The following is a 16,312-nucleotide window of genomic DNA, read 5'->3' on the forward strand; positions in this document are numbered from 1 at the left end:
GTCACACATTTTACTGCTACATGTTATGAACCTCACAAAACATTGTTATTATTTTAGCTTTAAGTGGTTTATTTTTTAGATCATTTAAATAAGAAAATAAGTCTGTACTTGCCCATGTGGTTGCTGTTTCCGGGGTTTCCCCTGCTTTGTGCAGATCAGATTTGTACCTGCTGCCCTCACCCCTGATGGAAGGACTCCCTGTAACTTCTCACAGAGCAAATTTGCTGTGATGAATTCTTCCAGCTTTTGGATGTCTGTAAATCCCATTTTAAAATGTATTCTGAGACATACCTTCAGTGGGTAAAGAATTCTAAATCAGCAGCTTCTCTTCTAAAACACGGGTGGTGCATGCTGGCCGCTGACCTCTGGATGCAGTTCTGTCTGGCCTTGTGAGGACTCGTGGGAAGGACACACAGCCCTGACCCTGAGAACCGCCTCCAGACGCCAGCCAGTGCCCAGCCGCCTCGGCTCCATGTTCTGCCCAGGAAGGGGCCCTTTGACGAACTTCTGGAGGCCACAGGCTGCCAGTGTAGACATCGCCGAGGAATGATCGCATCAATGAGAAAGCCTGGATTCAGAGCCAGGCACAGGGGCTGAGATGCTGACGTACGCACGCGCCTCCTGCACGTGCTCGTGTGCCCACTCACGGTGAGAACTGGCCCTCAGGAGCTAAGCTCACTGAACAGGACTCGGTCCTGGCACCCTCCAGACCTCACCCTTCCCTGTCCTGTCAGGGAAGATGCCTTCCTGCCCTATTTCTCCCTCTGCGCTACCCAGGGCGTTTCTCTAACAAAACCCCATCCACCTGACCCCTCAAGACTGTGATGGCTTAGGCTTCAATACCAGACGCAGGCATTTTAAGAACAGTCCTGGCCTGAGAGATTCTTTAAATTTGCTCCTTTTAACAAACATATGGACAAACCACATCACACGTTCATTTCCGGGAATGGGGTAAACGCCAGCATCTGAAACCTTACATGTTATACCAGATCAAAAAGAGTGTTACAGCCAGAGAAATTTATTTTAAAATAGAAACATACATACATTAAGCCTTAAAATAGTCAAATTTTAAACAAAAAGGAAAAAAGCCATTTGATCCCAGAGTCTGCACGGAATGGATTCAGAGACATCTGATATCCCCTCAAGGACTGTTTACAGGCCCCGAGACGACTCCCCCGGGTGGGGGCAGGGCAGTGACGATGCAGCCCCCGCCAGCACCGGACGCTCCCACAGCCACGGCCACCGGACAGACGTCCACGCGGGCGGCGGCGGCAGGGCTGCCAGCTCCCGTTGGACACAGCGTGACGGAACCCGGGGACGTGAGGGACTTTCGGGGTTTTGGCAACGCAGGGGCGTGACGTCAGAAATTCCACCACAGCCTCCGCGCGGCTGCGAGCAGCCAGGGTCGGGCTCAGTCTGCGTGGGGTTTCCGCTGGGGGTTCCCCTCGTAGGACTCCCCGAACTCGTTCACTCTGCTCTTATCCACGGGATAAAGCCTGCAACGAGACCACGCGTGCGTCACGCCAGCTGGTTTGGACAGGCACACGCGCGTGTCCTGGGCGCTCGACAGCCAAGACCCGGACGGTCGGTTCTCCACGGGAGAGGTGTGTGCGGGTTGGCCTCGTGCCCGCCTGACGTTCTTGTGATGGTCAGGCCAGAGCTCTGCTCTCGAGGCCGATGAGAGGACGAGGACAGTGATGGCCAGGGAGAGGCAGGGCTGGGACACGTCCACAGGGGACCTGAGCCCGGGCCCCCGCCGTGCAGCACCGGGCTGAGGCAGCTCCTCCGGCCGGCTCTGCTGAACAGCAGCTGCGAGCGACCCTCACGCCGCAGGAGAGCCGTGCGCTCGAGGGGCGATCGAATCAGACAGAAAGCAGCGCTCCGGCACCAGAGCGCCAGGCCCCATCCGCCACCCGCAAATCTCTCCCCGCAGGACCAGGCGTGGGTCTGCGGCCCGAGCGAGTCCACTGGGGCAGCAGCACCTCAGGCCGGCACTCACCATCGCTGGTAAAGGTACACGAGAAACACCACGTCGTCCCTGAAGCAGGCCAGCCGGTGGGAGGTGGGCATGGTGACGATGAAGGCGAACACGTCGTCAATGAAGGTGTTGAAGGCCTGTGGGCGGGCGAGGCCGTGAGACAGGGCCCCAGCGCCCACCCGGACCACCCAGGCACGCGGTCTTTTCCCTGCACTCGCGCCGCCCACAGTGACCTCAGAGCCACCACACGAAGCAGGAGCCAGCTGGAGGGGGGGGCTGACGCCCAGGGTACCCCCTTGCACAGACCCCAAGGCCCAGCATCCCACCTGCTCTCCGCACATGGGACCCAGGAGCACCACCCGGGAGCCTGGCTATCACGGTGCCGGCCTGCCCGAGAACGGCCAGTCGGTTCCGAAGACAGAAGGATGTTCTAACCGTTCCCCCACCCCAATGCCGCTCGCTCTAGTTCACAGCCAACAGCACCGGAGGGCCGTGTGGTCCCCGCCTGTGTGTGTGGGACAAGGCATGATGCACCAAGACAGCCCTCGGCCAGCCCGGCCCCGGGAAACTGGACCCGCCGTCTGGGTGGACACGGACCCAGCACCCCAGACACTGGCCACCGGGTCAAGGGCATCTGCCTGTTGGCAAGAAGCAGCACAGCTCTAACTCGGAGAACACCTTGTGCCGCTGTGACAAAGAAGCGTGGCCTTTCAGAGTCGCCGCAGGGCACCCTATGTCTTAAAGGAGCCCCCGACGCTGTTCCGCAGAAGGGCCGCCTGATGCACGGCCCAGCCTGACGACAAGTCCCCGAGGGCCCTGTGCAGGCGAGGCGCTGACCTTGTAGGTGAAGGCCTTCCAGGGCAGGTGAGCCACCGACTTCATCTGGGGACAGGGAGACAGAGCACGTCAGGGGCGGCACGGAGACGCGGGGGGGCGGCACGGGGACGCGGGGGGCGGCACGGGGACGCGGGGATGCGTCTTACCTTGTAGTTCACGAAGAGCTGGGGCAACATGAAGAGGAAGCCAAAGGCATAGACTCCTGAGGAGACAGACGCGGCGTGGAAACGTGCCGTGCTCGGGCCTGCGGCCGCCCCCCCGGCTTCACGACCACCTGACACCCCACGCCCGAGAGCCCCGTCCTGCGGTGAACCACCCGCCCCCCGCCCGCGGGGCTGAGACAGGGCCCCTGTCCACACTGGTGAACACGGCAGCCCGCGAGCACGGCCCTGTTGGCCTGCAGGGCGGTAGCGCGGTCAGGGCGAGCCCAGTGGGCGGGCGCTCCTCCCAGGACACAGGGCTAGGGGCTGGGGCTCTGGGGTGCCCTAAGACAGCGGGGTTCACTGCCCGCACCCAACCATCCCACGGAGAGCACACCGCCCACGGTCAGTCCCGCGGGCCCAGCAGGCAACACGGGGCCCGGAGAGGAGAGCACGGGGCAGGGCGGGGCCTGACGGGGACCTCTCACCACACCGGGCCATGCAGCGGTGGGACAAAGTGACCCGCTGCAAATGCTGTCTCTGAGACGGGAGACCCAGGACTCACCGTTGACGAAGCTGCTGACCAACCAGGAGTACCAGCTGGAAGGGAGGAGCAGGTGATGGCGGAGGCCGCAGGCCCCGGCGCTGGCCTCTGCTATCCGCCGAGCCCCACACACGCCCGCACGCCCTCCAGCGCCAGCCCCAGGGCTGGGGTCTGCTCCCCACAGCCCCGGGACCCTGCGGGCTGGCCGGGGGCGACCTGCACGGGGAGCGGCTTCCCAGGAGCCCTCACCAAGGTGAGGGCAGAGACTCGGCACCGACGGACTTTCTTTCACGACTTCTAGTGAGACGGGAAACCACGGATGCCCGTGGACGCCTCGGCCCCTCTGGCCCAGGGCAGTGTGTTCAAGCCCGAGGCCCGCTCCCGTGAGCGTTCCCGACCCCGCAAGGACCAGAGAGAGCCGCGCAGAGCCAGCAGCAGCGGGCAGGCCCAGGACTGCGGCCCAGGGGCGTCCCAGTGCCGGCCCCACTGCTGGCCCAGCCCGTGACCCTGGGCTCCAGCTGAAGAGTAGCAGGGTGACGTCCTACCTCTTGTATCTGACGTTCAGCAGAGAATAGACGGCGCCCCCGATGCAGAGAGGGTAAAGGAGATACGACAAGTATTTCATGGCCTACGGGGAACAGAACACGTCCAGTGAGACTCCACCATCCAACCTGCGGAAACTTTCTCGATGGAACTCACTAACAAAGAGGGGAAAACACCTAGGACGTTCAGGGCAGCTAAGCTAGTCTGTGTGGAGGACGTGTGTCGGTGAGCATTTGTGCAAACCCCACAGAACGTCCACCATGAAGACCGCACAGCAGAGATAACAGTAACAATACCGGCCCGCGAAAAACAGCCAAACTGACAGACCAACCAAGGGCAGAGCAATGACTAAACGTCTTGGAAAGAACTCTGAAGAAATGCTCCCAGAACTCCGAGTTCAGGGCTGCCTTCCAACTAACGCAGTGCATCACCCTTAATTCTGATTTGAACTTTATCAAAAACCCAATAAAAACTGGGATGCGGTCGATGCCCATCAAACCAGAACATAAAAGCATCCCTGCTCGGGAAACGTGTATTAATTCAAAATGAAAACCACAGCTCCCCTTGGCAGGGGGAGTCCGATGGCCTAGGACGCAGAGCCTGTGGGGTCACCACGTCTCAGGGACAGAGGCTCAGCTCGCAGCCCCACAGCCGCCCACCGGGAATAAGCCATCTCCCGGTGGTATAGCACTCAGTACGGGCGCCCGCAGGGGCTGGGAAACAGAGAAGCCCCTGGGCTCCCTCCCGGGTCAGAAACCCCAGGCAGGCAGGCCGGCTCCCTGGGGGCCTTGTCTCCAGGACACAGCTTCTCCACAGGGACGGTTGCAGCCAGGACACCACCTCCAGGCAGGCATGCGTGCCCCAGACCACCGCTCACCTGAGTGTCGTACTCCTCCGTTCTCCTTTCAGATTCACTGTAAGTGCCAAACTGCAACAAAATTCAATACAACCACGTTACATCGCGGCCCAGGCAGGCATCTGGGCTCAGCTTGGCTGCCACGGCAGGAGGGACCGGGCTGCGGGCTGAGAGGCAGGAACGCTCAGCCCAGGCGTGGCAGCCCCCCCGCTTCAGAGCCGGGGGCGCAGAGGACCTGATGGCCCCAACCCGCGAGCCACACCGCGTGGGACACGAGGCGGAAGCAGGGCCATCAACCTGCGCTTCACTCCCCGCGCTGCTTCCTGTTCCCAGTTCCGTGGAGTTCTGCAGTGAAGACACTGCTCTTAAATCAAAGTGGATTCACTGGGCTGACTCAGATCAAGGGAAGTTGCACCCTGTCTGCGAGTGACCTGCCCTTGACCTGGAAACCTGGAGCGTCATAAACCCCAAGGCCTGTCACAGGAAGCAGTGAGCTGCCCGACCGTAAACCTCACACTGACGACCGAGCCCCCGCCCGCACCTGCCCAGGAAATTCCACACCGAAGGGCAGCTCTTCGGGGAGCTAGGAACTGTGCTGTCACGTGGCGGCATCACACCCCCGCAGGAGTGGGGAGTGCCACCCCTGAGCCTGGCCGCCCAGCGTCCTGTCTGCTCACGGAGGCGGAGGTGCTGGGTCTACGACTGGGGACCCCAGGTGCATCGGAGCCGAGGAGGCTCGTGGGCAGAGCAGCAGAGAGGTGCGGTGAGCCGCCCACTCGCCCCGAGACGCCCCTGCGTCTCCCCGCCGCTCTGCAGGTGACGAGCTGCTCTTGGGGTCGGAAGGTCAGCGACGTGACCACGTGACGATCCCCTGCCCTCACGGAGACCTGCATCTCCTCAGGACGCAACTAGGAAACACATCAGCAACCTGCACGAGCAGACTGGCCGAAACACGAAGAAGGTGGGCTGGGAGAAGCGGGAGGAGGTGACAGATCCCCGAGAGGATGCGGCTGGGTCCCTACCTGAAACGTGGGCCTCAGGCCTCTCCAGGCGACAGTCATCTTCAAGGCCTTTTTCACTTTCCACAGCTGAGAAGGTGAAAAGCCCACACTTCAGGTTCCAGGACCAGGGAGAAGCCGGGACCCGCTGCTCGGATGGCGACTGACCAGGGCATCGGCTGCTCAGGCCCCTCCCGCCCCAGCCCAGCCCGACCACTCAGCTACCCACTGCCCCTCACGCCCGCCGGCGGGTACGCCCCGGGACGGCCCCTGGCCTCCAGCCCACACCCACCCAGTCTGCCCGCCCACGCGGGCCCAACCACCTGCCCGGGACCACCGAGATGGCGTCGGTGGGGCCATCCCCCCGCCCAGCCCGCCTGCACTGCCGCCCCGCCCCGCCCGTCTCCAGATTCGCCTTGGCACCTTCCTCTGCTCCCCGGGGGACCCCAAGCCCCACGCCCCGCTGTGGCCGGGTCTCTCCGGGACCCTCCCTAAGGTGGGGCCTGCACCACGGCCGTGAGGTCGGCTCCGCGTGGTGCCTAGTGCCCACAGGGGGTCCCGCCAGCGCTTCCTTGATGGGCGGTGCCGGCGCAGCCCCCAGCCCGACAGCCGTGTGAGCCAGCGCCCACTGGCAGGGGCCCTGGAATACGAGCACGGCCGAGGGTCCCGGTCAGGGTGGTGTCAGAGGCCTGCCGCCCCCTCCACTGCCCCTGCATCACACGTTCTGCTTCGCAGGCGTCCAGCGCAGCAAGGGCCGCACGGGCTTGGGCCGCACGGGCTTCAGCCACCGTGTCAGCACATCCCGCGGACGGACGGGACAAGCTGAAGCTTCTGGGCCACGAGACACGTGGAGGCGTCGGCAGCGCTGCCCGAGAAGCCGCGGCAGCCGCGCCCTCACCCGGCTGCCAGGCCGGAGGCCGCTCCTTGGGCAGCGACGCGGGCCGACCGCGCCGAGCGCTTGGGCCCCGGAACCCCAGACACGCGCTCAGACCGGCGCCCTGGCGGGCAGCTCACCTCGATGGCAGCTCCGATGCCCGCGGGAACCAGCACCAGCAGGCTCGTCTGCTCGTCCAGCAGGAACAGGAAGATGACCACGGTGCTGAAGCAGCGCCAGAGCACTGGGGAGAAACCGGGCCGTGCTGAGGCCGGGGAACTGCCCCACCGCGCCTCGCCCACGGCCCCCGCGCGCACCAGCTCTCTAACCGCTTCTCCCGCTTTGTCCACTAAAGAGGAACCGCGGACCACAGGCGGCGACGGGAAATGCAAAATGATTACAAAAGGCTACGGACCCAACGGAAGGCAAGCTCAGCAGGTGAACGCGTGTGAGTTACACTCACAGGCACGAAAGGCACAGGAGGCGTGCTACGAAAATGGGCTCCTGACAGGGATCCTGCGCCCTAACCCCAGGCTCTCCTGCTCTCACGCTGGCCCTGCGGTGCCTGCAGCTGTCCCTTACAAGCTGCACTTCGTCCTTTCAGGTTGTGCTTTAGGAGGTGCCACAGCCGTGGAAACACTCCCTGTAGGGCGCTCCCCGCCAGGAGCTCAGGCCCCGGGGCCCACAAGCCCCGTTCGTGCCACAGCCTGAAAAGGCCAGAGGAGGGGGCAGGAGGGCTCAGCGAGGGACCCTCCCCTCCAAGGAAGCCAGAGGTCAGGACAGAAGACCCCGAGACATGGACTCTGGACTCGGGGGCCAACCCAGCATCCCAGACCACCCACTTGGGTGTCACTTCCGCAGGAGAAAAAGAACCGTCTCTTGCTGGAGACCCAGCTTGGGAGCCGAGCAAGACTGTGAACCGACACAGACGGGCACTGAGAATCAGCATCCGTGTCACCTGCCCTCCATGGTCCCAGGCTTCTGTGACGCTCGCCACGACTGCGGAGACAGCACCCTCCCGGGTTGCTAGCACAGGGGATCTAAAAGCCCCTCCCGAACAAGAGCCATGTTGGCCACGGGTGATCACAAACTGTAGGTTTCAAAACGAGCTTTATCACCTGCCTGTATCAGCCCGCGGTGGGACAGGTCCTGGGGACAGGGGCAAGTTCTGAGCGCACCTACCTGCTTTGGTGGACATTCCGATCATGCTCTTCTTTTTCTTCCAGAAACTGATGTCATTTTTAAACGCTAAGAAATCAAAAAGCAGCTGCAAAGAAAACAGGACAGCGATGAGCCCCTCAAGCTGTGTAGACAAGCCCGGGCTCGACCTGAGATGCTGGCCTTTCAGTAACACCCGTGTCTCCCAGCACAGCTTTGGCGAGACCTGGCTTCACTGGCGGCCAATTCCCAGGCCCTGGGAACCGGCTGCAGCTTGGCGCCCGTGCCTCGCGGCCTCATCCCCGCCCCCTGACCCCGAGCCCCCAGGCTGGCTTTCCCCAGCAGCCGCCAGCCGCTGTGTCTAACAGGGATTCTCCCGGCAGGGCTGATCCGTCACTCTCTGAACTGCCACACCATACCACCCACAAGGACAGGCTTATTTTGCAAAGTCATTCGTTGATCTCACTGGTTTTGGATTTGTTTTCAAAACAGCTTCCAAAAGCAGCAGACGAAGCCCCAGGTCCTTCAGCTGGTTGGTGCGCGAGGTGCAGACCCTCTCCTGAGCGGGGGAGGGGGGCAGGCCCCGCTGAGGGCCCAGGAGCACTCACGTGGAACGCGGCCACGAAGAAGGTCAGCGCTAAGAAATACAAGTTGGTGTCGACGAAAATCCCTTTCACTTCGTCAGCGTCCTTCTCTGAAAACCCTGCAAAGGACAGAGACCCTGCGTGAGACGGACGCCGCCAACCCCACACCAGAGCCCTGGCAAGGCTACATCTCATCAGCAGGAAGAGCTCCTCGGGCCAAACGTGGCCTTTCAAGGGGGATGATCTCACAGGAGGAATGGAAGCCGGGCTCCGGGGCTCCCGGGCTGGACTGACCCCCTGAACCCAGGGCGCCCGCCCAGTGGCCTCACCGAACTGCTGCAGCGAGTACACGGCGTCCTGCATGTGGATCCAGAAGCGCAGCCGCCCCAGTGAGATCTTGTCGTAGGACACGGTGAGGGGCAGCTCGGTGGTGGAGCGGTTGATGACCTGCGGGGAGGGCGCCGTGAGAGCCCAGCCCCACGCACGCTGCTCTGCTCGGACCCAAGGCCAAGTCTCCCCTGCCCTGCCCTCCCCTCCCGTGGGGCCCCAGCCCCAGCTCGCAGCACCGGCAGGGCGCTCCCCCCCAGGAAGCCCTGGCACCCTGACCTCCCGCCCACCACCCGGGCCCTACGCATCTCTCGCGACCACAGCCCCGGGCGCTGGCGCCTCCTGGGCAGGAGCTGGGGGCCCGCTCGAGTGGCCGAGCCGAGCACAGGCCCGAGGGAGCCCTGGCTACTCACCATGAGGTCCCTGACCCGGTTGCTGAGCTGATCGATGAACAGGATGGGCAGGTAGTGCACCGCCTCCCCCAGCTGGACCCTGGGGGTCAGAGCCGTTTCAAGGTCACTGCGAGCTCCCGTGCCCCCAGGACTGAAGGCAGCCCCAAGACGAGGGGTTGCCTCACAGAACTCATCCCCCCGCACCTTCAGTGGCTTCTGGTCACAACAGTCCCAGGACACGCCTGCCCAGGGCAGCAGGGGCGCCATGAGCTACGTTCTTGCCCTGCACAGCTGCCACCAGGAGGAGGTGGGTGAGGAGGTGGGCACCAGGCGCACAGTGGGACACCACTCAGGACGCGAGGGGAAGCAAGGGGCCGCGTGTGCGCCGACACGGGGCAGCCCGCGACGTGCTGAGAAGTGAATAGCCATCTACACTCCACGCCTGGCCTTCACCCCATGACCCTTCTGTGCCTTTCACACTCTCAACCATGTGAATGTATCACGTGTTCAGAAATTAGACTTTAGTTTTACAAAAGGGAAAACCTCATGACACCACCACAGGACCCACTGAAAACTGAAGAAGGAAACAATTCTCATCAGAGCCATTTCTAGGTGCTATGTGACGACCCAGTGACAAGTTGTGATCTCACAGGGGGGCTCCCTGAAGTGTAGAGACACGGGATCATTTAAGTCAGTCAATTTTAACAGTCATGCTTACGATAGCAAGTGATGGGGACAGAACAACCTAACAATCAATTTTTAAGCAAAGGTAATCGAGTCAGAGCTAACAGGACGCAGACAGGACAGAACCTCCTGTGCAGGGTGCAAAGTGACAGGGTCTCATCAAGGCTCTCCATTTTCCCTTCCAGCTTTCGCCAAGAGCAAAGAGCAAGATGACTGCCTGCCGTGTCATCGTTTCCCTTCCATGTCCTGGCGGCAGCCGTGATCAGCAAGGCCCCCAGGGAGGAGGGACAGGCTGGGGTGCTCCAGGAAGCACCGCAGGCCCCTCGTCACAGAGAGGGCTCAGGAACGCGGGTGCGGCCCATCTGCTTTAGGATTCTGGCCGGCCACAATCCCTCCACCCCCCACCCACCAGGTCACCCCTTTGCTGTCCGCTCAGGGAGTGAACGAGCGACGCGCAAAGCCGGGCAAGTGAACATGAACTACGGTGGCCTTCCCACCGTCTGGGCCTCAGCTCAGCGGCCAGACCAGCGGCACTTACATCTTCATGTACCGATGCACGTCTGCGGGCAGGGAGGCCCCGTCAAAGATGAAGTCATCCACCATCACGTTCAGGGTCAGCCTTGGTCTCCAGTGAGACACGGGTTCATCCAGGGCACTTGTTGGCCTCTTCTCAGCCTCGATCTGCTGCTACACGTAAAGGCTGACTTAGTGGGAAAAGACCAAGGCTGGGGTGGGAGGGGCCGGGGGGCTCTGAGGCAGCAGGGCGCTGGCACCTTCATCTCGGAACAGCCCACGAGCCGAGAGCACAACCAGAAGCAGGGCCAGCGGGGCACGGGAGGACCCACGCTGCCAGCTCCCCGACTCTCATACCCGCACTTCCTTCTCGCAACAGACGCCAAAGGGGTGCTGTTTCGCACCATGGGGTCCTGGATCTCACCGCCTCCTGTTTCGGGCCCTTGTCTGGAGCCGGGATCCCGAGAAGGACAAGCCTCCGGCACATCTGCAGGAGGTGCTGGAGCTGAGAGCCCCGCCCTCTGCAAGGAGGCTGAAGGGAGGTGCTTCTAAACCAGCGCCACCCAGCTGTCTGGAAAGGGGCATGTCCACGTCTAGGGAACAAGCCTAAAGCTACAGAACTCAGAAACAAACTCTGCCCGGCTGGGAAGTCTTGATTTCAGATCTCACTGAGAAGCTCTGTGAACCATGTCATTCTATTAATATTTATGTCCTCCCTAAAGCTACAATTTAGCCCTAATATTTACACTAAAGACAGCCTTCCAAGGAGTAGCGATAGCTAACGTTTATGCAGCACCTGTAAGTTCCAGAGACTCCTTCCACCCTTCACACCACCGCCTGGCACCCCAGAAAGGCCCATGAGGCAGTGTCGTGCGGTCCCCAGGGAAACAGAACTGAGGAGTCTTTCCAAGGACACACACGAGACAGCTGCAGACACATCCCGGAAAGCTGCCACCCCTGGCGTGGATGACTTCCCTTGCATTCAACGCGGACCCGAATACCAGGATCCCTCTGTCCCACCCTCCACTGCGGTAATGACCGCGTATGCGATCTCCAGCCTTTCGCTGTACGTACAGTTTTCTATGGGTGTACAAGATACAATTTGCACACACACCTTTTTCATAATTTTGAGTTAATATCCTTAGAATAAACATTCAAGCGTTGTCCTGTCCTACACACAGTGCAGTGTCTCCCAACTCTAAGTTCTGACTGCAGCTGAGCTCTGCGGAAGGGGCTGCCCTGGACCCACTGGGGTGCACACACGCTCCCTGGGGGCTGAGAGGTCCTGTGGCCTGAGAAGGAATCTGGGTAAAGAAAGTCACTGAACAGGCTTCCCTGGCAATCCAGTGGTTAAGACTCCACGCTTCCACTATAAGGGGCACGGGTTCGACCCCTGGTTGGAGAACTAAGATCCCGCATGCCGCACGGCACAGTCAGAAAAAATAAAAAACAAAAATCACTGAACTACTTAAATTGCATGTCACTAATTTGACATAAATTTATTTGCAAACCCATGAGAAGTTACTGAGCTGAAAACGTATGTGCCAATAACATCTGATCGCTTCACTTCCCAGCATCAGTCTAGCGCCAGATGCAAACTGTACGTGCAGACATGTGTGTGTGAACTACAAGGGGGTCAGCAGGTTTCCTTCAGCCAGCACCACTCACCTGCGTGGCAGATTCCCCAGTGAGCAGGTTGACCTCTTCCGGTTTGGGGACCATGTAGGTGGTCAGCGGGCTCACCAGGTGCACCTGCTTCCCGTCGTGCCAGGGCAGGACGCCGGCGTGATGGACAAAGATGTAGGCATACAGCGTCCCGTTGTTCCTGGTTTTCTTTGGAACAGAAACATTGACCGTCCTGCAACAAAACAAATGATGACTTCAACCATGCACACATTATGTTGTGTGTGCACACAGAATAGAGACTATGCAAATATTTCCATAAAAAATGTTGTTTCAAACCAAAGCCAACTAGTTTTAGCTGAGAAATACTGAAAACGAAACCCAGCTACCTGGACGTTACTGAAGTCCTGAGTGCGCACATTTATGGAACACACCCTGAAAGCACGGCAGCTGCCCAAAAGCCGAAAGGCCTGCATTCCGGGCGCTGAGGTCACAGGCTAAGGGGGCCAACACCAAACGTGTGTGCCCCGCCCCTGTAGCAGCTCTCTGAGGGGACATGGGCGGGCGGCTAGAGGATGTGTATCCTGCAAGACGCCATGCACCCCGGTGCTCACTCTGACGCCTCCCAGACAACGAAGAGGGAAGAAGAGAACTTGTGACAAACACATCATCTTTAAAATTAAACTTGCTAGAATTTAAGAAACTAGAACCATAGCTTAAATACAGTTCAAAAAGTCACTCTACAGACGTCAACGTTTATCCTGCTTGCTCTGTTGTAAAGTTACATTTCACTTAATTATGATTTTCTGCTAAATTCTTCTCTCCGTCCCCCTCCCTTTTCCCTTCTAGATGACATAACTGAACCACTTCTGCCAGGAAAACACAAGTTGTTTTCTGTGGGAAACTGCGTGTGTAAGCTCTGTTCCCCATGTAGTCCCCACCATAATCCCCACTCCTCTGGAAGCTCCCCAGGGCCGCACCGTATCCCACGGCTGTCAGATGCTGGGTAAGCTACTTCCTAAAGGACAAACTCGGCATCTGCTACTTTCAAGTATAACAAAGTTTGCTTGTGTGTGTATCACACACGCCTGCAATGAAACGCTCTACTGTGCACGAGACGGCCGGTGATGCTTCTCCGTGGTGCCCTCCTCACGCGCAGAACGCTGACCTGTCAACAATCTCAACGTCAATGACGCTTGCCTGTCACCCTGTCCACAACCATACCTTTCAAACTTGGACTCCACGTCAAAGTCCTCCACGTTCAAGACTAGGTCCACGTTGTTCTCGGCACCCAGGTTGGACCGTGTGGTGGTGTACACGCTGAGCTGGAAAAGACATCAAGAAAGTCAGCTGGGCAAAGCCCCTGGCAGAAAGCACACAGAGACCTGACCAGCCACACAGGGAAAGGTGCATCTTAACTCCCCAAGGGACACACCTCCGCTCGGTGACAGGAGGCTCTGGGACGCGCCTGCTGCAAAGGAACAACCTGCTAAAGTGTGTGGCTGGCTGATGAACGGGGCAGGGGTACAGGGACTCTGGACGCCTTGTGATGGGGTGAAGAGGGGCACGGGGGCCAGCGTGCGGGGTCAGGAGCTTTAGGATTCGGGGGCGGGGAGGAGAGGACTCAGCCCAGTCCCGGTCAGGTTCAGGTGCGAAGGGCCCGGCCCCGCCCAGCCCGAGGTCAGAGATCAGGTGCGAAGCCCCGCGCTCACCTGCAGCTTGGGCCTCCGCGCCAGGTAGGGCTGGATGCAGTTGCTGTCGCCGGCGCACGGGCGGGTGTAGACGATGCCATACATGACCCAGCAGGTGTGCACCACGTACACCACGAACACGCCCACGACCAGGCTGGTGAAGGAGCTGCGGCCGCTCCACATGGCGCCGCCGCCGCCGCCGCCCGGTCCGGCCCGCCTCGCAGCCGCGGGCCCCGCCGCCCGCCCGTCCGGCGCCCTGCCGGCCGCTCCGGCCGCCGCCCCTCACGCGAGAGCCGCCGCGCGCCGCCGCCACCGCCGGGGAAAGAACGCGCCGCGCGCCGCGGGCCGCCAGCCTCCCGGCATGCTCCCGCCGCCGCCGCCGCCGCCGCCGCCGCCGCCGACCTGTCGCTCCGGGATTAGCCGGTGCGCCGCTTCCGGGCCCGCTCCGCCCGCCGGAAGTGGGCGCGCCGCGCGGCCCCCTGGGAAGCGTAGACCCCCGCCGCCGCGCACGCGCGCACGCCTGCGTGTGTGGCGCGGCGCTGACGTCACCCGCCTGCGCCGTCCTCCCGGCGTACCCCGCGGGGTCCGGGCGGTGGGAATTCGGCGGGTCCGAGGGCACCTATGGGGCGGGGCGTCGGGAGGGCGGGGGCGCAGGGCTCCCTAGCGCCGCCCCCACCGGAGAAGCTGGAGGGACCCTCGCCCCCAGGTCAAACGGCGAGGCGGCGTGTGAACGCGGAGGAGCCGGGCTGGAGACGCGGAGGGGGTGTGTGCTGTTCTCAGCCTTTCTGAGTCTGGCGTTATGTCAACGTGAAAAATGGAAGAGAAAAGAAATAGGCTCACAAAAGTCAGCGACCCTTTCGTGTTGATTTCCGTCATCTTTAAATATGAACCCCCAGAGGGGCGCCTTTGAAGAAAAACACAGCATTTCTAAATGAAAGGCCTAGGCCCTTGTCAACGAAAGTAATCGATAAACAATCTATAATAAAAATAGAAAAGAGTTTTATTTGAGCCAAACTGAGGACTAGCCCAGAAGCCCGCTTACCAGGTTTCCCTGAGAAACTGCTCCGGATAAGCATGATTTTCAGCACAGTTTTATATCTTGTCAGAACAAAGAACATTAAACAAGTCAGAGATAACATTTCTTCAAGGTTTTAATAAAAAGAACAGATCAGCACGTACACAGCGAATCAGTATGGCCTTGGCGCCTAGGAAGGGCTTCTTATCATCAAAGGAGGACCAGCATTGGCGTCGCAGGAAGAGCGCCATTTAATCTTTTTTTTTTTTTTAACATGGACATTCTTGACTTCTGGTCAATGTGTCCTTTTTTTCTAATAATTAGAGCAGATGTACAATGTATGTTTGATAGGCCACAAACAGGCTCTTTTAATTAGCATCAAATTCACGTTAATTCATGTATAAGCCAGAACGACTTCCCTATATCTCAATATGTGAACAGTTTTTTTTTTTTTTAAATCACCCTCCAGTGCCTCCTAGGAGCCGAGGCTGCTGAGGGCTGGACCGGATCCTCAGTAGCTCCTGTTAGGGCCAGCCGCCTGCCCGCTAGAGGGAGAGCTCAACTGGGGCTCCAGGGAGCGAGGGAACTCATTCCCCTTGTCCAGGCTTGATGGTGCTCATGTTTTCCTGTTGAAAGCTGCCCAGTTGGCCCCTGGAAGGGCACGTGCTCTTTCTGTTTGCATTAAAGAGTCCGTGGAATCAGGACCTTTGATTCATTGGAGCCTCCCATGCCCAGTGGCTGGCCCTCTGTGATGGAGAATGCGCCATCCTCATTTGCGTTCACATCCACTTCTCTCCTCTCCTCTTTTCCTTCTGTCTCACAATCAAAAACATTGCTAAGCATTTATAGAAACAGTAGATGCTGTTAAAGACCCAATAAATTGCTCAGGGCTTCAGAGAAGGGGGTGGGGACTCGCTGAGTAGATGGGAGAGTGATTTGCTGCTGCAGAGACGGTGGAGGGATGGAGGCCTCCCAGGAGCAAGGTATCAGGGGCAGAGTGCAGCGGTGGCTCTGGGTCACCCCCCTGGGATATGGGTCAGAGACTTACGGGCATCGGAGACTTTTCCCTGCCTCTTACACCCTCATGTACTCACCCTCCCCTGTAGCATCTTCTTGTGGCCATGTTGGCTTCAGCCATTGGAATAGCGTGTAGCTGGACCCCCGTCTCCACCTTCCCCTCCAGCCTGCTCCCTGTTCAGCACACCTGCCCTCCTGTTGGAAACCCTTTGCTGACTCCTGTTACCCTGAGTATAAAATCCATCCTCCTTAGCAGGCTTACCAGCCCTTTGCCCTCAGCTGCCACGCGCTGTGCTCCTGCCACACTTGGGGAACACCTACGGGGCTGGGCTGCTCCACACCCCGCAGCTTTGCCCTCGGCGCTCTACTCTGTGCAGCGGAGGAAGGCATGCTATAGGCCTCTTAGTCTGCAGGGAACAAAGGCCAGCTCCAGTTGTGTGAGCCTACGAGGGGATGGGTGGGGTACCCAGGGCAGGGCATCTCACGGCATCCAGAGGCCAGGATACAGCCGGGCTTCGGGGGGGGGGACTCTGGGGTG

General features: G+C 60.1%; 1 protein-coding gene across 2 annotated transcripts; it reads right to left on the reverse strand.

Annotated features, from left to right (window-relative positions):
• Positions 1-1,002: 1,002 nt before the first annotated feature.
• On the reverse strand, positions 1,003-14,175 carry CLPTM1L (CLPTM1 like). 2 transcript variants are annotated; one of them, XM_028168897.2, is made up of 17 exons: positions 13,764-14,175; positions 13,276-13,376; positions 12,097-12,286; positions 10,454-10,599; positions 9,253-9,331; positions 8,842-8,959; positions 8,537-8,631; positions 7,953-8,037; positions 6,911-7,014; positions 5,921-5,986; positions 4,920-4,970; positions 4,045-4,127; positions 3,521-3,555; positions 2,962-3,017; positions 2,816-2,860; positions 2,000-2,115; positions 1,003-1,496 (listed from the first exon to the last, which is right to left on the reverse strand). In XM_028168897.2, the coding sequence occupies exons 1-17, from the start codon at positions 13,923-13,925 to the stop codon at positions 1,412-1,414; spliced, it is 1,617 nt and encodes a 538-aa protein (XP_028024698.2). In that variant the 5' UTR covers positions 13,926-14,175; the 3' UTR covers positions 1,003-1,411. The 2 variants fall into 2 exon arrangements, with proteins under 2 accessions (XP_028024698.2, XP_057397359.1); XM_057541376.1 differs by having other exon boundaries at positions 10,454-10,602.
• Between the last annotated feature and the right edge of the window lie 2,137 nt (positions 14,176-16,312).

This window comes from Balaenoptera acutorostrata, chromosome 2 (genome assembly GCF_949987535.1).
Source record: "Balaenoptera acutorostrata chromosome 2, mBalAcu1.1, whole genome shotgun sequence".
NCBI lineage: Eukaryota > Metazoa > Chordata > Mammalia > Artiodactyla > Balaenopteridae > Balaenoptera > Balaenoptera acutorostrata.

Bases quoted from the DNA above. Each gene is read 5' to 3' on its own strand.
- CLPTM1L (XM_057541376.1), bottom strand. From the start codon at position 13,925: ATGTGGAGCGGCCGCAGCTCCTTCACCAGCCTGGTCGTGGGCGTGTTC. The intron at 13,377-13,763 runs GTGAGCGCGGGG...TGTCTTTTCCAG, and splicing joins CGCGGAGGCCCAAGCTGCAG to CTCAGCGTGTACACCACCAC. The intron at 2,116-2,815 runs GTCAGCGCCTCG...GCCCGCCCACAG, and splicing joins GGAAGGCCTTCACCTACAAG to GCCTTCAACACCTTCATTGA.